The 19985-nt window shown below is 39.1% G+C and overlaps 1 protein-coding gene across 5 annotated transcripts in view; it reads right to left on the bottom strand.

The window, feature by feature from the left end:
* Positions 1-1196: 1196 nt before the first annotated feature.
* Positions 1197-19985, bottom strand: part of SLC12A4 (solute carrier family 12 member 4) — a gene marked incomplete at its 5' end in the record, with an annotated part of 50718 nt that continues 31929 nt past the window's right edge. For 3 of the 5 annotated variants that reach the window (XM_082489657.1, XM_082489659.1, XM_082489658.1), the window contains 17 exons: positions 1197-2368; positions 3500-3633; positions 6358-6542; positions 7345-7452; positions 7550-7681; positions 7859-8028; positions 8754-8949; positions 10062-10230; positions 11144-11248; positions 11982-12101; positions 12461-12559; positions 13116-13234; positions 13643-13817; positions 15282-15339; positions 17478-17576; positions 17660-17824; positions 18827-19041. In XM_082489657.1, the coding sequence (XP_082345783.1) occupies positions 2277-2368; positions 3500-3633; positions 6358-6542; positions 7345-7452; positions 7550-7681; positions 7859-8028; positions 8754-8949; positions 10062-10230; positions 11144-11248; positions 11982-12101; positions 12461-12559; positions 13116-13234; positions 13643-13817; positions 15282-15339; positions 17478-17576; positions 17660-17824; positions 18827-19041 (2341 nt within the window). In that variant the 3' untranslated portion in view covers positions 1197-2276. The remainder of the gene's footprint in view (positions 2369-3499; positions 3634-6357; positions 6543-7344; positions 7453-7549; positions 7682-7858; positions 8029-8753; positions 8950-10061; positions 10231-11143; positions 11249-11981; positions 12102-12460; positions 12560-13115; positions 13235-13642; positions 13818-15281; positions 15340-17477; positions 17577-17659; positions 17825-18826; positions 19042-19985) is intronic. The other 2 variants (XR_014269643.1, XR_014269644.1) reach the window with 2 other exon arrangements.

Below are 19985 nucleotides of genomic sequence, written 5' to 3' on the forward strand. Positions count from 1 at the left end.
CGGTTTGTTGGTTTGATGTTAAAAACACAGTGAAGCCACAAACAGGTTACTTGGGTCAGGTAATAGATGGCACTGAAATACTTTTGTGAGGTGGAATTATGTCACCTAAATGCATAAAGTTTCATAAGGAGTAAGTGTATGTATTTCTCAGCATGTTTATATTAGAAGTTTACATTTGGTAAAAGACAGTTAGGCCTACAAAAGTCTGAGGAATAAAAAATTTCATAAACTTTTTTTATTGCTCCTATAGAAGAATGGTTGTAAATAGGTGTAAACTGCACTGATTGCTGTACACTTGCATACTACTACTCAGTCCTCTGAAGATGTAAAAATAATCTCTCTACAAAGAGCACACTATTTACAAATAAGCAAGCTTTATTCTTGCCATTGGTTTTAAAATGTGGGTGAAATGAATTTTGGTTTTCAAAACCAAAAAAGCAAAGACTTGTTAAAAAAATAAATACCCAGTAGAGAGCGCACCCTAGAGTTGTTTCCTGGCTGTTTGTCTTGCAGGGGTCTTGCACGCACTAACACCATCCAGCTCCCATCAGGTGTGTCCTATTTCACAGACAGAACTTAGGCTTCATGTATAAAACTCATATAACAAGCCTTTTTTTATTATGTCATTCTTATTCAAGATAAAAGCCTGGATAGTTTCTCAGATTTCAGTCTCACAGACAAGTTTGTCATGCTGTTGCCAGCGAAACAACCAGGAGCACTATCCCAACAGGGCTGACAGAACTATATACCAACTAGCACGAGCACGCGGGTCAGAGAAACGTGTTGATGCCCACCTTTCTTCCCATACTACTGATGCATCCCATAGAGGTGAGCTCACACACGTTCATTGTATGGGTTTATGGCTTTCCCAGAGAGCTGGAAATCTTGAGGGGGTACCCGCTTGAGTGTGTTTCAAAGTCTACAGGTATGGAGTTCTACCTGGCTATTGCCTATGGTAGATGCGGGAGCCTTTATTCACTGAGGCACTCCACCAGGTTGCTTTAAAGGCTAAGCTGGCACCTCCGCAGTACAGTACGCGTGCTATTTGGGGGAGCACCACCACCTCTCCACCACCTTCTCCTCACACGGCGGATCCAGCTGTGCCGCTGCGCTGAAGTCAGGTCACAGCAGTGCTGCGCAGGGAAGGAGAGACAGGGTTTTCCTAGGTAATTCATCAGAGCACACAGAACAGAGAATAGGTTTAAAGTGTATGCAACATTTTATTGAAAAAATACGAATGTTCTGTACATAAAGTACAACTCAGTGGGCTTGATAAAATCTCCAGAGACTTATTGGTTTATATAGGTCTTCTTTTCTTCTTTTTCCTCTAAGGGCATAAAGCATACAATGAAGCAGCAGGTCCCCTGTACTTGTGCAAGTGCAATCCCATCGCTGTGCGTGCAGCATAGCGCCTGGCTCTACAGACGGGACTCCAACATGCTCAATGTACTTTGATGGATGGTCTGCAAGAAATTTAAAGCATGGAAATACTGCACAGGACTGGTCCTTCAATCCACTGATGATTCAAAATTTATTGTGAGATCTTTGTCATCCTAAACAGTCTGCATCTGCGTATCCAATATTTCTGACAAATAAATACAAAAATAAATAGGGATCTGGCCTCACAGAACCTCAAGTCTCAGAAGCAACACAATCTGTAGCAAGCTACATACATAGTTTTAACTATATCAACATAATTTATTTAAATCTCTATCAATAAATGTATTAAAAGTATAAATTCTTATCCAATACTGAGAGTTTAGTTCTGGAAATAAACCCAGAAAAACAAAGCTTTTCCAGTCCTCTCTTACAATTTAGTGTGCTCTTAGAAAATGCTTTATAGCTGAACTTCAGCAGAAACTAGCTGCTATATAATGTAATTCTATCCCTCAAACCTAATATAAAAAGCTTTTAAAATCTTTTTACAGTAACTGGCTTTCATGTCCTAACTTTACATACAGTTACTAAAAATACTGCACGTAGCAGTGCTGACTAAGAATAGGTTTAGTGTTAAACTACATGCACAAATGCTGGAGTACCAAAGCAGAAACTGAATAATGTGGCAGCTTCACAATTAACTTATGTTGCTAATTGGATGGTGTAACAATACTGCAATCCCAAAAGATATGTATGTTGCAAATGGAAAGACAATGAATAGGACTGGATGAGGAGAAAGTTAGGCAAAAAACCTTTTTTTTTTCTTCTCCATTTAAAACTGGAATGTCCGTTATCGCCAAGAAGGTAAATGTAGCCCAGCGTTAGAAGCGTGTACTAAGTCAGGAGTAAATTGTGATGACTTCTCGGCCACCGCCTCTAACAAGTAATACTCTCTCCAGACCCTCAGTCAAGACTTCAAGGAACTCCATGTCTGTTTCGGTGAAGTCAAGGACAAAAGAAGTATCAAAACCAAAATACACAGTGATTCACCTCTGTGTTGGGTTTATGTGGCAAGGCTTTGGTAGCAGGGAAGCTGCAGGGCCATGCTCCGTGAGAGGAGGCCAGCGGCTGCCCCCATGTCGGACAGAGCCAGTTTCAGTCTGCTCCAAAACGAACCTGCTGCTGCCCAAAGCTGAGCCCGGCAGCAATGCTGGTGGCACCAGGTTACACAGTCGCACTCCCTCCCAGCTGCTCTCTGTGAATATTGTGTGTTTTCAGTCACAGTGGCTCAGCCTCTCCAGGGAAGGGTGGAAGAATAAACATCCTCACCCATAATCTCAAGTTTAAAATCTCTGCTGGGCTGTAGTAGCTGTGGTTGAAACCTCCTTAATGCTAAATGGAGTGTTTTTATCCTTTCTCTGGCCAGCATGCTGGTGTGAAACAGCCATTACTACTACTACTAGCTAGATTCAGGAGAAAATAATCATTTGGTCTGAGATTTGTGACGTGTATTTTTTTGGCACAGGCCAGTGACAGGCTTGCTAATTTTAACGGCACAAACCAAGGCTGAAGAGCAGCTGTGTACAGAGAACGGCGGTGCCAGCCAGCTCACCAGGTCACAACCCTTAGCTCTGGCCCTGCTTAGAGGCACAGTGCAGGTATCCCTCCACGTGGGTTTGAACTGTAGTCTTACCAGAGCATTGTGCTTAGAGCTAAGCTCCCAAATTCTGACGTGTGAGCTATGCCTGAGATACGCTTTCTCCATCAGGACTTCCTGTTCACTCGAGCCCATACACTGCCCTGCCCAGAGTGCTGGCTGTTGTGAATGCCTTCTTAAACGTCTGCTATGTCCACTATTGAGAATTAATTCATTTAATTAAATTTAATAAATAAATAAATTCAATCAAGCAAGAATTTAGACAAGACTGATTTCAAACCTATAAGGCTTCCAGAGCCACCAGTGGCAACTTTTACTTGAAGCAATTACTATATAATGGCCACAAGCGCGTACCCTCCGCTCAGTGGACACTTCACAGCTTGACAGCGCTTGTGCCAAATGAATTTAAGAGCACAAATTAAAGGAAGATCTTCTATGTGACCCAGGCCTTGCCTGAAAGGATACAGTTTTCATCACCATCCGTATTCTTTGGAGGACCAGGCATGTTGAGGAGAACAAGTCTGGCATCATGGGATCTATTTACAATAACTTCATTTAGCTTCACTGCTGTGTGCATTCTTCGGACATTAGACTGGTTCCTGTAGAAGAAGCACATTTAGACTTACTGTTAGAAACATACCTCTGAAAACAGAATGATTAAAGAGGCCCTTAAAAGCACACCTTACATCTCCTAAATGCCCTGTTAAACATCAGCTCAACACAGTAAAATTTTTCAAACTTAGTGATAAAGATACAAAAGAGATTTCACAGAGTTCTTCAGGTACTGCCAGTCCATCGGTTTTAAGATCCCTGGAGTCAAGTCTCCAGTTTACGAAGTTACATTGCTCTTCAAGAAGCATATTTTGCAAAGATGATTTACAGTCTTACATAAGAAGTTAAAACGCATTTGCACAACGGGAACGTGCTCTTTGACCATGGACACTTGTGACTGCAGAGCCTTCCCTTCTGGCAGCCCTCTCCAGATCCCCTCACTCCCGTGGCAGCACATACCACACACCTCTCTGGACTCAGTACCGGAAAACTCTTTCTCAGAGACCCGTTGGAACCGAGTAGGAGACTGGCAGCATTGCGCTCAGACCACACTTCCCACGAGTGCACTTGTCTTTCTGTGTTGAACAGCAGTTGACATCTCCAGAGAAAGCCTGCTTTCCTGCAGATTTGTAGGCTGGAATGCCCTGCAAAGGGCTGGATGTGTGCCTGCTTATGGGGCGTTTCTGGTGTATAATAAGGATTTTAACCTTTCCTTCAGTCGGACACTAATCAATCTCTCTGCCTGGCTATTTACAAGAAACAATTATGACCCAAGTATCTTTAAAATCTCAATCATGCTTTCAAATCTGAGTAGCCACCTGATTTCAAAGTTATGGGAGACAAGGGAATAGATGCAGTATGATGTCATAAGCCTCTGCTCCTTAAGAATCCAGGCTAAGAGAGATAACGGAATTAATTATTCAGAGTATATCATCATAAAACACCACCAATTCATGCAGGAATAGAACTGGAGAGTATCCTTCGGGGATTTTGAGTCAGAGAATATTTCCTTCCTACAGGAAATCAACCATTATTTTGGTAATGTAAAAGGAAAAACAATACTGAAATAGACTTATCGAAAGGGGAATATATTTGCAGCTTTGAGGATTTCCACTTGGTTTTTTTCTTCACTTTAATGTATTAAAAAAAAGTATTAGTAGAAACGAATCAAATACGAGTCCATAGTTTTGTTAATTCGGCTTTACATATTATGAGTGAAGTCTTTAGTAACCTTGCTGTTCTTCTGAATATTTAGGTTTGCAAAGAAATGTTTTATATCAACAGAAAATAGAAGATGCAATGGTAAGAGTAATGTTTATTGTAGTAACAGCACAGTTTACCCCCTTTGAACTACCTCGCTGTTATTTCATTTCTTATTTAATTTAGAGCAGGGACAACCTCCGTCTTTACCACGTCATCTTCAGAAAGCCAGGGACAACAGAGAGGCCAGATTATGTTTACAGGAAGTGAGGAAGAAACCAGCACCAGAAACAATATACTGTTATTAACTATGTATAGTTTTGGAAAAGTAACTGAAAACTAAAGGTTTGGTATTCTCTAAAGTGACATTTAAAATTGGCACCTCCCCAGGGATTTGAAGTTGTAGGCTATAAGAAAAGGTTTGTTTAGCGTCCAGAAACTGCCAGATATAACATCATAGCAGTGTTGTGGAACAAGAGCTTCTCTAAATGAGTAATGTTTCCCACTTCTTGTGTCATACTCTGCTTAAGAAAATAGGTTCAGACCTGTAATTGCTTTCTATCCTGACTTAGTTCTTGTCAGGACAACTCTTGTAGTTTGTTACATGCTATTTATAATGATGCTTAGCTTAAGTGGCTAATCCTACTCCCTTTAAAAACACTGCTAAGACTGCTCAACTCTTAACTCCTTTTCTTTTCTTCCACAATTATGTATAGTTTTCCTGCTTTTAGTTGAGAAAACGACGTCTTCCTTCTTAATCATCTAAACGTACTTCTAAGTTAAACAACAAACTTACAAGTTTTCCCACTCTCTGAAAGCATGGAAGAGGAAAAAGTACAGGTAGTTAATACCAAATTCAGCAGAATTTCTACAGTATATAAACTCTGTATGATTCATCCTAAACTAGATTTGAATTCTCACTGATTTATTAGGATGAAAAACCTGGAACTTTGCCAAGTACGCAAAGCTGAGTGAGCGCTTTGTGTGAGATGTAGTACATCAAAGAGGTCACAGGAGATTCACACGTTTGTATACAAAGCCACAAATACAGCTCTTACTTCTAGCTATTCAAGGGGCACACATGTGGTAACACTACGGCTGTTGTTCCATGTCAGTGCTCCTTCAACAGCAACTCTGTCTTTGAGGGTTTTATCACACACACAGTCTATTCAGTCATTCTTCACCATCTTCACAGCTTCTTCCTTGCTGCGTTAAACAACCGCACTACATAATAGACAGTGAAATTATCAGTCTTTTTTTAAATTCTGCTTAGATCAGTCTGGTTTTTAATTGTGTGTTTTGTTGAGGTATTTGGGAGACAGGAAGAAAGTTATAATAGGATTTAACAGCTCCAATTTAGGATTTGCCTATACCAGGTAAAATACCGAGGGATCTGTGCCACATTTAACTGGTCAGAGATTTCTCAGGAGTTTAACTGCTGTCTTTTCAGTAGTCAGGTGTCAATGTTTATTGCGCAAGTCTAAACCAAGGATTAGGAGACAAAAGATAACAAAAGCACAGCACATTTAGCGTTTCAGGAGGTGCAAACTGTTGACTCTGACAAGACTCACGGCTTAATGCTGATGAGATCTCTAAAGCTTCCCACAGCACTGCCTCGGTTCCGCTTCTCAGCGTCACATTTCTCTTTTGTCCAGGTCATCTGGATGTTCTCAGGAACTGGGTCCCCCTCATCTTCTTCATCTGAGTAGAGGCTCTCCAGACGTGCTACTGAATGTCTGTCCTTCACCAGCTGAGCCTAGAGGGTACATGAATGACATGGTGAACTCAGAGACTTTATTTTACATTCTCTGGTTCTGTTTAAGCAATGGAAAACTTTTTGTTCCATTGTATCCTTTCTTTTGTACAGTCAATTTAGCATTTAGGACAGCTCTGATACCAGGCATCTGCCCAAGCCAATACATACCAAACTGACTTTAAACAGTTTTGATGGGTGTAAGCCGTGCAGAATTTGGACTAACAGAGGCCTGTATCCACACAAGACAAAAAGACAGTCTAGCTCACATCATGACACGGTCTGAAACAATGCACAATCTGACTCAAAATTGACAACAAAAAAACAATTGGACAAACACATGCAGAAAAATTTAGATCATCTGCACCTTTCATAGCTACGTGTCCTAACAGTCCGAACGGAATGAAATCTTCAGTAAGAAAACAGGATATACTATAAATTGAGACAAACCCGGGACATCCCATTTAAAGCAAAAACAAGGTCAAGAAAGGGTTGAGACTTACATCCTCAAGTCATCCAGTATCATTTACATCGCATAGGGGAACACACAAATCATTTCTACAGCTTATGTACTGCCACTGTTTCCCCCCCAAAAGTAATTTCTAGCATGGTTTTGGAAGTACAGCCAGGCTGTTCAATGACTACATGCCATTTCGGGAAACAAAAAAGCTACACTGAAGCATTTCCTTATATCTCTAGAACACAGGAGTTAAATTTAAGCGGCAGCTATTTAAAACACTACTAGGAAGGCACTTTGTGTCATCCACCTCAGCAGCCCATAGCAAATCAACCACAAATGACATACCTCCCTTTCCCTCTCTGTTTTTGTCAGCCTCATTTGCCTCAGCATCTGAGATCTCTGCTCCATCATAAGAGTTCTCTCGTAAGTATATGCTGAGATATCACTATTGTGCTGCAGAAATAAGAAAAAAAATTCATGCTTGTAATCAAGTCATAACCAAATACCACCATTTGCATCATAAAGTGAAAAACGGGCTCAAATCCCTTACCATTTCTACCACTTCTACCTCTGCCTCTATTCGGAGTTGATAGAGGAAAGTAGCCAAGTCCTTCTTCATCTGGATGCTGTTATCATCCATCTGAGCTACAGTAAAAATTCTCATTTTGCATTTTCTCCAAACCTGGTGAGGGAACGCAAACTCTCAGTATTTGAATGAATAATATTTTCCTCTACGAAACAGAAACTTATCAATATATCCATCCTCGTTCATCAATACAGGCTCCACTACTGGATCTCGTTTCTGTGTGTGTTAGTTTAAAGTAGTGGTGTGACAGTCATTCTTTGGCTAGCTCCTTACTTTGTGTTGTTTGAGAAGAAAAGGAAGCAACATCAACATGCCTCCATCATGCACAATCCACCACACATCAATGTTGCCTTCATTGTAACGCTCATGGTTGCTGGGGTAGAAAGACACATTTTTGGGAACCAGGAGAGCCAGATGGGCTGCAGTTGTGCAGCGAACAGTACCTGCCCAAAAGGGGAAGAACAGACAGTTACTTCCAATTCTGCAAGAGTAAGCTATGGTTTAAAAAAAAAAAAAAAGACATTAAAAAAAAAAAGTTACTCACTGAGTGAATGTCAGCAAACCATAAAAGTCATGGCTTACATAAAGCACGCACAGCAAGGCTTGCACAGACAGGTCGGACCAAATGACAAAGCGAGGATAAAGCAGACTTACAGGAACACAAGCCCTATTTCATCTTTGGAATAAAAGCAGCAATTTTCAAAGCTAAGTATGAAGAGAAAGCATCGCCTCTGCTCTAATTTGACTGTGTTAGGTAACTGGACCACAGGGGGAAGGAGAGGGGTACGGGCAAGGAGAGTGTTAGCTCCAGCAGTGAAGAGAGAGGGATAGTTAGGACGAGGGAAAAGACAGATATTTTCTAGCAAACAAATTATAGTTTGCCATAAAAACAGTATCTCTCAAGGCTCTAATTTTTTAACGATTCATTAGACGGATTAATTTTAGCTGCTAGATTAATCTTTGAAGATCTTTCACCTACAAGAAGTGGTATTTCAAACATAGAGCAGTTTTATCAGAAACTATGTACTTCACAATCAATACTTGAAAAAACAGGTGAAAATCCAAAACCAATTGCACGAGGTTTCTGTTAAAATCCCCTGTGTGTACCATGTGTGTAATAAACATCTCTGTTCACAATGCTTGATCACACAGAACCTGTAAAGCTCACCTATAAATGTCTTCCATGACCTTGGATCTTCACTTTGTCTCCAGCCATAGGGCCATCCCAAAACCACAGTGTTATGTTTCATGCCACCTAGCCCACAGGACTGGATCAAGTGGGCGATTCCTTCGCGAACTTTATTGGCTACAACTACTTGACAAAATCCTTTCACCTTCTCAATGTCCATCATATTCTTAATCGTCTGCAAGACAGACAAGGAAAAACCTCACAACCAAAAGGAACTCTTTAGTATTTCTTTATCATGTGACTAAAACGTTAATTCCTGGTTCAAACGTCCACAGGTAAAACCCATTTCAAAGCAAAGTTCTGCTCATCCGCTTTCCTTAATAGAACAGAAGAGAAAATACCCACTAACTGTGTCTAATACTTGTTTAAAATACGCATAGTTCCCGTCCAAACACATTTTTTTTTAACAGATTAAGATAAAGGGGTTTTGTTTGTGCTATAATGTCTTATTCACAGTAGTAGTTATCTGCTATCATAGTAGTGATTATCTGTGTTACTATCTTACTTTCCATTTTTGAATCCTGAAACACTCACCGTTTTAAACCCAAGGTTAACTAACTTCACTTGAATTTCCAGTTTGAGATTTCTATGCAACATGCTGTGTTACCATATTCAGTTTACAAATATAAGCACCAACCTCCCCCCCACCTATCAAGAATACCATACCCTTTTTTGTTTAAAAACCAAACAAACTTGGTCACCACATAAGCCTATGAATGAGTTTTGCCTTTATAACAGTTTTCCTGTATAAAAAGCCTCTGGGGAAGAGTACAGTGATGTGCTGGTACTATACAGATGTAAATAGGGCTATGATGTCATGTTTACACAGTGAGGAAGATGAAATGATTTGTTAACGAATTTTCAGGACCATCCTTCAATGTTTTTTGTAATAAATTTATCACCACGCTGAAAGAGACACAGCACATTTGCTAAGTTTGTAATAACTGACAGTTACTGAAACGTTTCTTGGTATGTTCAGAAAACTAAATAGTCCTCTTCCCTCCATTAATCAGCATACATAAACTTCCATAGTAATTATTTCTTGTAAATGAAGACAGTTTTATGCAGAAAGGCTGTTTACACATGTTGCAAGCATCGATCTTATTATATTCCCAAAGCCACAACTGGCAGCTGAAACTTGTTTGCAAGCCCTTTACTGAACAGCTGTAGCTCTGTCTTTCCCAGAAGCCTTACTGATATGCTTGTTTTCCACATATGATTATGAAACCTCTAAGTTATCTGCCCACTCACCCCTTTTTACTTTAGGAATTTGTTTAAGACACTGACCTGTTCAGCAGCCTGGGCTTCTCCATAAGTTTCCAAGAAATTCCCTTGGATCACTGATCCTATGATAGTCAAGCCTTTGCCAGCTTTCAGCTGGGATGCAAACGTTAACAACCTAGGGTATTTGACATGTAAATCTTCATCAAGTTTCAGAAGCACCAGCAACTGAGGTCTGGAGAAAAAAAACAGTTAATGTATTTTTTACTAATGCTTTAACAAAAACAATTCTAGAAACTGCCTCTCTCACCACTTTAATTGTGGTTCAATATTGTCTTTTTCTGTATCTCACACATTAGAGGGGTTTTAATTAAGATTTTATTTCTCTTGATTCAAAGCAGATTTGAAGCATTGAGGGAATTCTGCCGCCGCATTGTTTTGACAGTCGTGAAACCTGTTCACATACTTAGCTGAAGAGGCTTACATTACTGTTTTATTTATACTTGTGCCAAACAGTTGGGAAACATGAATATTTTCATGTAAACACAGATCCCACCTGCTTTCTGTCCCTTAAGGTATTGCTACACATCAATTAAGTTATTTTCTCTCTTAAGCTGTGGTTGAGCAGGTATGAAAAGATTTATAAAAGTCTGTTCTTCGGTAGATTCCTAGTCCTCTTGTTCAGAGCCCGAGTTGTGCAATGTGTAACCGAGGAGGGCTCTTTCCCATTTAACGTGTCTTCAACACACAAAAGCCAGAGGGAGAAATGTTTGCCATTGTTGCCATTTTTAATCCTAGAATGATAGTGACTCCTTTGTCCCTCCAGTGCAAATTACCGTGGGCCTCTGGACGTCTGTACTTGGAGATCTCCACAGTTTCTCCAAGTTCCACTTCTGAATTCACCAATTCAGAGGTCAGTTAAAGATCCAAAGGACACAAAAGGTCTGTGCATACATGGGCCACACAGTGGGGCTTGGGCAGCGACAGTGCACCTGCCTGCACACTCAACACTTCTTTTCTTTTTTTAATATTCTGGGCATTGAAATTCACTCACACAGGCAAAAAGCGTCTTGTTTGGAGTCCAGTTTAATTCCTTAAGCGCAAGTAGAAAATCATGACAGTGCATTTTATTAGTGTAAAACTAGTACCTCCAGTTCTTTGTGTGTGGAGGGCCCTCCTCCAGTCTGAGTAAGGCATATCTTGCTGCGCTGAGTGAAAGACCTCGGATACCATCGCCCCATTCCTTCTCTGCACTGTGAAGAACACACAATTTAGCCAACATATGGTTTCACGAGCATTTAATTGCACACTTACAGTCATGCTATAAGAAATCATTATCTAAGTTTAATAATGTGATACATAGCATGCATCACACGTATATTTATCATTAGTACAGGTATGTATGTGACATGTATCATGAGTGAAATGCACATTTCAGTCAAATGTAAACCACAACACCACCGTTCTGTTTTTAATTTGTAATCAACACTCCACTACAGAGAATGCTTCCCAAGCATAAACAAGTATCAGGCATTTCAATACCTGATTTGTTAAAATTAAGATACAGAGTAATAGTAGAGCCTGACTCCATCAGACATTAACAATCTCAGGCAAGCTAACCTGCAGATTCAGCTTTTCCAGGACTGTCCGAGACAGCCCTCTGCAGCAGAGAAATTGGAATAAGGTGGCTGCCTTCACGTGCTGTGGGCCTGAAGTGATTATGCGTGACAGACAGCACAAGGATGGATCCCAACCAGGGTTTCTGCTTCCTACAACTCTCAAGTTTCACCAAACACCTTTACAGGCTGAACAACAAAGCACTCCACCGACTTTTGTTTAGCACTGACAAAGTAACACTATGAAAAAAATGAACTAGTAAGGGAAGCCCTCTAAGTCAGTTCCTTCTTCAAATCTGAAGGCTAGAGACAATTCATAAAAAATAGACCCAATCTCCTCCCTACCCTTGTCTATCCAGTCTATACTTACCCTTGGTATTCAATGTACTTGTAAATCATGCCTGCAATAAGCATAGCTACCAATGCGTAATACCAAGATGAAATGAACATCAGTGCAAGGCAAATACTCATGCCTAAAAACGAGAGGGCCCTGAAACAAAAAGCAAAGATATTAGTGAGTAGTGGGGTAGAAAAACTTAAAAACAAGTCAATTATTCTCTTGCTCTTTTTTCTTTGGCTTGTCTATTCTGAACTGGCAGTTAAAGTAAAGCTTCCAATGAATCTCCCCAGTCCTCAACAGTTTTAGTATCCTGTTGCTGGAATGAAACTCTCATACTATTAAATATCAGGGTCTGGTTCACTATGAATATTACATCGATGTACTCTTATCTACAGCTGATATCCAGAGAAATAAAAGATGCCCACAACTCTCATGGAGAGGGTTCTTCCGAAACCCACACCGTAGATTACAGACAAGGCGATGAGCATGTTATGCTGGCTTTCGCTTACCAGTGATAGTATTTAAATCGGGGACGCCAGTTTGGAGTTCTAAGAAGCGTTTGTACTGCACAGGCTAGATTAACAAAGAGGTAACACATCAAGAAAAACCTGCAGAAGCAAAAAAAGCACAAAAACTTTTAGCATGCACCTTTTAGATTCTGGCACATATTATAATCACATGAATTTTCATGAATTCACAGCCATGTCCTGGTTTGAGGTAGAAGAGAACAGTAAAATTACTGAAAAGAAAATTGGTTCCGTTCTACCTCAAACCAGCACAAGTCAAAATACAGCTGCCCTGTCACGTGTGCCTATCCCTCTGATTTTTATTAGCCTGAACTATCAGTATAAAGTAGTAAGAACATTTTTTAATTGCATCAAGTTAGATCTATCCACAACATCAACACTATCTTTGTTCTTTGATAACAATAACATTTTCCCAAACAAAACCACCATATACTAAAAACATGTTTATTCGCAAAATACTCAAGATTTTTATGTAGAGCCTGAATTCATAGAAATAAAAAAAGTGGAACTCAGGCTCCAGTAATTTGCTTTACTGATTTAAGACACGCTTCTGAAAGACAATCAAATTAGCAAAACTCAAAAGAGTATCACTCTTTTCTCTGCCACCCCCCCAAATAGCAACCACCCGGTTTCTTACATTGAGAGAATGGGAGCCACCATGTCAAGCGAAGCAATAAGGATTCCCAGCTCAGCAATTAGTGCTGTTAATAGTAGAGCCCATGTCGGTTCACCATTTGCTTTTCCATGACCAAAAACCTGAAGAAATAAAAATACTAAGCATATCTTGCAATTATTTCATAAGGTTATAATGAAAAAAATAAAAAAAAAGGACTTACACTTTTGAAAGCAATAGTAATTTTCCTACATACTTTTTTGTCTAGAGCAAGGAGTCAAATCATTCTAATGGCTTTCTGTGCTTCTCTGAATTATGTTAGACTTCTTCGTAAAATTACCAAATATGTCTATTCAAACTGCTTTAAAAATATTTCTAGTTTTTAACAAAAGAAAATAAAGCATTAAAATAAAAAATATTGACCTTCACTTCAATGCTGGGCAAACTAGGGAAAATAAACCTGATTTCCAAGAGCATATAAGTCAAACACATGATCAGTTACTATGTACAGATTTTTTTATTTTTTTTTTAAAAAAAAAACATGTACGAACCCAGAGGAAAGGAATGATGTTGTCCTTTGCTATGGCTTGCAGCAGCCGGGGGGCTCCAGTAAGGCTCTGTAAACCTGCTCCGCAGGTAGAGAAGAAGGATCCTATCACAATGACCCATGGCGAGGGCCACGAAAGGGTGCCCACCACTAAGTTCTTGTTCACTGCGTCGCCATACCTGCAGAGAGGAACAGGGAGACATTCATATTCAAAGGAGTATTTTGACACTCATGCTTGGTTTTCTCAGTCTGTTTTAAGATGTCATTTAAATATTATATATTTTCTTGATTAGGAAATACAGGAAATAATAAACAATCTGAGTTACTTTTAATACACAAATAAGAAGCATCTGCAGCCTGATTTCAACAATTTGAAAACTTTCTTTTGATTATATATTATAAAACTCTTCATGTTATTAGTTCAACATTTTTTTCTATTTTCACCTAGAAAGATGCAGTTCTTAACACAAAACTAAGTTTGACGTTTAAAACACCCAACACAATCCAGTATCAGACATCCTTACAGAAGACTTTGGGGTTTTTTGTTTGTTGGTTGGTTTGGTTTGTTGGGTTGGGTTTTTTTTCCAGACAATTATATTCACTTCACTGTTTGCCCACTGGAAAGAGACCGTCAACATGAGGGAAGTTTTCAGAAAAAGCACTCATAGACTGTACTACTGGGAACACTGTTACTGAGTTTACAGAGAGAAATGTTTGATAACTAATAATCCAAGGGCAGAGATCACCAAATACCAAACTTTGTCCAGATATGGATGTCTGATTGGGTTTCCGTGCAAGAAAATAATCACAAATACTATGAAGAAATACTTCTTCCTACAAACACCACTGTGAGCAATCCAATTTATACAGATACAGATGTGTGCTATCTGCCTGTCTTTTAGGATTCTTCTTTGGCATAGGTCAGGGAATGTGCATTATATTGGTCTTTGGCTTAGGGGACCATGGTCAGCAAGTGCAAGAAAGATTACAGCAACTTTGCAAACTATTTACTAACATACCGCAGGCTGAAATCATTTCAGCTACTTGGCACACACTACTGATGTCAGCAGTACTTTTACAAAAATCAGTAATAGCACTTCAGGTAGCAATGAAGCCAGAAAACAGTTTGCAAAAAGTAATTTTGCCAACCTCAGTAATTAACAAAGACGACAATGAATTAGGAAACAAATTAAGGTTCAACTGGAGAAGAAAAGAAGAAAACAAAAACCAACAAAAAACGCTTGTTGGTTTGTATCTTGCTTCTCTAGGGAAGAGAAGGAAAAAGTAGACATCTGTAGTTTACTGTCAGGGATCTGATCTTTGAACGAGTACCCCTGGAAACTGAAAAGGGTACGTCAACACAAGACAAAATAGGTTTGGAGCAGGGTGGCTGGGGGAATTAAGACACAGGATGGAAAATCTGAGGAGCCATGCAAGAAAATATCAAACCAAATACAAGAAGATTCCCAAATCATTGTTTACAATTTTCATTCAGATATGGTTTAAAAGCCACCCAGAAGAAAAAAAAAAAAAGTGGGTGTGGGACAGGGCAGGGGGGCAGGGTAGAGCAAGATGGGAAAGAACACACCTTCCCTGGAAATAAAAAAAAAAGAAAGAAAAGAAAGGAGAGCAGAAAAACTTACTTATCTCTCAGGACTACACCTTCTATGCAGGCTCCAAATAATAATACACAACTGAAGTCTTGAGTAGAGAGTGTGCTAAGGAAGTAGGATTTATTTAGACACGGCAGATAAAAACAACCATAGAAAATACTGCGGAAAGTTCAATATGTGCCTCCATCCTATGGCATCTGCACTGCAGCATCTCTGTAAGTACCTGCTACAGCTGGTGAGTACATGAATCTCTCACTGCTCAGATTTACCTTCTAATATTAAAGTCACAACGTTACTATTCTAAAGTTTCTACTTTTAAAAAAAGATAGTTTTAAATGTTATGATAAAGGAGACTACATATAAAATTATTTCCTTTGAAGTTAACATCAATTTAATCTGCTACTACAGAACAGAATCTGATATTAAAATATCTTCCTTTTCTCTCTCCTTCTCTTGTGTTTGAAGATATTTTAGACATATAGCAAACCATTACCTTGCACTTTCTCATTTTGTGGTCTCTGATGGCATTCACATCACCAATAAGTCTTTGAATATTGGCTTTATTATTAAACTGTACTACTTCTGCATTGGGGAGTATAAAATACTTCAGGTTTTTTGGATCTGGCATTCCAGTAAAGTTTCTGATCTTGTGATTTAAGTTTATATGACTGGTTAAAACCTAAAATCTACCCTCTAGCCCTGAAATGCAACTGTAAAATACAACGAGTAATAAAGGGGGAAACATTGATCACTCCTAAAAATTATGGTGCAAGCCTTCCACTGGGTGGCGTTTTAACATCTATGTATAAAGCTCCCCCCCAGGAAATAATTTTTGAACAGCAAATACTTAAACACTAGAGCTGGAGGTTACGTCTGTGACCTGTTTTAATATTAAATACATTCACAGGAAACACAGACTTTTTGGTACAGGGTCAGTTCCCAAAGTAACACCTGGAAAAGGCTGTGCTCCTGCGAAGGTGGAACAAGCGAGCTGGGATGCTGATTTACAGCTTGGCAAGGTTTGGCAAAAAACAGGTTCAAACCAGCAGGATTTCCAGGAGAGTCATCATCTTGGCCACCTGCACTTTGGGTGGAATTTATTCAGAAAGTTCTTACAAGTAGTTTTGAAGTCCTTGCTCATATTAATTGCCTTTTGCCTTTTTTTGTTTGTTTGTTTGTTTGTTTTAAATCTCCTATGTTGATAAACGGTAGTTTAGGACAACAGCTAGATGAAGTTGAAAGACCTCGGCTTCATCTCTTCTCTAGCCGGAGAGAAGAGATTAAGACAGTCTTTCCTAAGTAAAGCTCCGTTTTCCTAAGCCCTGGAGAGTTTAGCCACATACAAAACCCAGCAACTTCAGCTGGGACAAAGGTTGTTCCTCTGAACACACACTCAGCACCTCAAAATCTGGTATGAGGAACATCCTCATATTCTGCAAATGAAGTGCTCCCGTCTCAGTGGAAACAGGCAGGAAACGACGAGTCATTCACAGCTACCTGGAACTCCCTACTCAGCACAGTGTTTGTAACACTTCCACACATGCCAGATGGGAACGTGTCTAAGAATCACGGAATAACATTAAATCAGATGAATGTGTTAAAAATCAAGGGAAAAAAAAAAACAGTCCTGTAAGCTGATGATCTTGTTTCACTGACTTCAAAATAAATACGTAAATTAATTGGTACCAGTGAGAAGCTAACTCTACATGTGAACTTTCCCCCCAGAAAAACACACTTGGGGAACATCTAGTTTAATTTCTAACTCCAGTCTATCTTGCCCTAAAGTGTTCAAGAACGCATATACTCCTTAATGTCACTCAAACAAAAAGGTGCGGTTTTGTTGCTGTTAAGAAACTGAAATGTATGATCTTTCCCATTTAAAGCCTTCCCCCATCTTAATGGTCCACTGCATCCTAAAAAAAAAAAAAAAAATATATATATATATATATATAGCTGCATTCCACCAACCTGAAAAACTACAGACCACTGCACAGCAAAGAAAAGCAGGAGAAACACAAAAGAACAAAACAAAACACCCAACACAAAAAGGGAGATGGAAATCAACAGGATAATAATTCTGATGCTTTCAGCTCCAGGACTGTTTGTTTTTTTTTTCCACTGACCAATCATACTCAGACAGATAATTTAGTCACCTGAAAGCCGTTCCACAATCATTCATCTGAGCACTTACAATGTGCTAGGACTCTACTAATTTTAAAAGGATACAGACTAGTGATGTGGTGACAATAGCAAGTATTGTTCCAACAGGAATGGATTTTTGTGCATCTTTGAGGTCCCCTGATCTGTTTGAACCAGCCATGATACCTGAAAATACATTTTGGACGTAAGACCAAGGGAGAGAAGAAAGCTCAGAGACCCAGGATGCCCTCTCATCCCAGGATTCTCACCAGTCACTGAAGGGAAGAAGATGCCAACCAGCACCATGAATGAAGTTGCTATATCTGAAAGCACATATAGATGAAGGTTGTTCTTCTGGCCTGCTACATCAACAGATGGGTGGTGTGCTTTCTCCAGTATCTCTCCTTTCTCCAAATAATTGCTCCACAAGTTGTCTTCCATGTTATTATCACACCACAAAAAAGAAAAGCACATTTCAGTTCAAACCTGTTCTCATTATAATGGGTCTACAACTGAAGATTACAAATGCAGTTCATGCAATTCAACGATCAATTCCAATCAAGACATATACAAGTTACATGAAAGAAAACGTATGTCGCATGCTTTCAAGGGAATCTGTAACAAAACCAATAAATATGTATGAATAGCCTACAGAAGTCTAACCACTTTTTATCCTTTGATATCACTAAATGTAACATTCTTTTAACTTCATATCTATTTTCACCCCAAGAAATACACTGCATACTTTTAATGAACCACCATACCCACACATAGTAACTCAGAGAATCCACAGCAGCAACACTGACCAGCTTTCTAGATATGAACCGATTTGTTCTTTAGACAGCAGAAGGATTACGGAATTATATGGCTGGCATTCGAAATTTCACTAATAAATGCTGAGTCCGTTTTAGAAACTAGACTACAAGTTCCTGTGAAAATGGAAACTTTAGGCACTCAGCACCTGCACAAAGCAACTGTTCTCTGGAGTTCATTTCAATAATGAACACTTTTCAATGATATTATATTCAGCAGTGGGCAAAGAACGAGGTACACTATTTTTATACAAGTACTCCTATCTTTCAGGACATAATTTTAACCTGTCTAAAATGGAGTCATAGCCATACAGAGTTCCGAAAAATTTTAACAACACACTCGTGTTAGTACAGCTCATAATTATAGCTAACTTTCTGCTGAAATTAAGAGACATACAAGGCAAATTTAATCAATTTTACAGCAGAAAAATACTGTATCAAGAGAAAAGGGCCATCTACTCTTTTTAAAGATTAAAAGACTAGGTTTGCTTTATTGAAGATAGTTTTCTTCACTGTAATTACATTTCTTCAGTCCCTCTTTCTTAACCAGCAGGGAACAGTTCAACCCATTTCAACTGCTCAGCATGCCTCCTCTTTAAGGGAAAAAAAGACACTCTATCATACCTTTTAAAAGGCCACTAGCAGCTCCTGGAATTCCTGCTATCTCAGAGACATTGTTCATTAGGAAATATTCATCACAGTTCTCCGTGGTTAAGTTTGTACTGTGGCAGAAGAGCTCCCAAAGCTTAGAGGCCACAGTAATGTTATCCTTAACTATAGTTTTGGCACAAATGTCAAAATATTCTCTTGACAAAGTCCTGTTGCCCAACATGCAAATCCTGGAAGGGAAACATGAAAACCAGTATTATTATATGGTACCAGGAAAATTAAATCCACCCTTCCCCATAATTCTTCTTTCCTATCATGGAAACTTGAAGCGGCTCTAGTCTGCTACATCATTTCTCAGCTTCAAAAAGATGGCGATAGCAGGACAAAGACTGTATCTGTTTCCTTTAAGGGTCAGAAGTATAAAGCTACTTTTCCAACAATTTTGGGAGGGATGTAAAAAGCTACAGAAGTGTGATTTACTGAATTTGCTAAGTTTACCTTAAACAATGAAAGGGGAAAATTAAGCAATATTTTTGTTTTCAGTTAAACAGAACTACTGGAGTGGAAGAGATCTGAAGAATACCAGCATTCAAATTACTAGACATTTATAATATCTAAAGATATTTGGAATTGCATTGTCCCAGTTTCTGCACAGTAGCACTCAAATGACCCCTGACATTTTGGTTTCTGAATCAGGAACATAGATTTCAATCACAATAAGCAAAGATTCTTCTTGTCAGAAGGTACTATGCATAATTGCTAGAATCCTCTTGCGCCTGTTGCGTTTCACCTAACCACAAATACAGTTTATTCCAGCACTGAAAATTTTTAATCCACTTCTCCAAACGTGGTTGCACAAGACATGGTGATACAACATAACAGCCTGCTGCCACTAAAAGTTCATTCAGCTTCTCTTCCCAGTGCCAAAAAAAATCCACAGGGAAACAAAAAAAGTATTGTTCCTTCCATTTTAACAAGTTTAAGTGTTTCACAGGTCTCATCAAGCACTAAAGCCAGGAAAATGGAAGAGACAGGGCCATTTTTGTAGGGTTTGCAGGTCTGTGAACTGTAACTTCAGAGACGCCTTCCAGTCCAGAATTAAAAATAAATACAATATCTGGTTACTTCAGCAAAAGAAAAAGGAATACAGCCCAAGGAAGAGAGATAGGGAGAA

This window comes from Vanellus vanellus (assembly GCF_965231255.1).
Source record: "Vanellus vanellus genome assembly, chromosome: 12".
NCBI lineage: Eukaryota > Metazoa > Chordata > Aves > Charadriiformes > Charadriidae > Vanellus > Vanellus vanellus.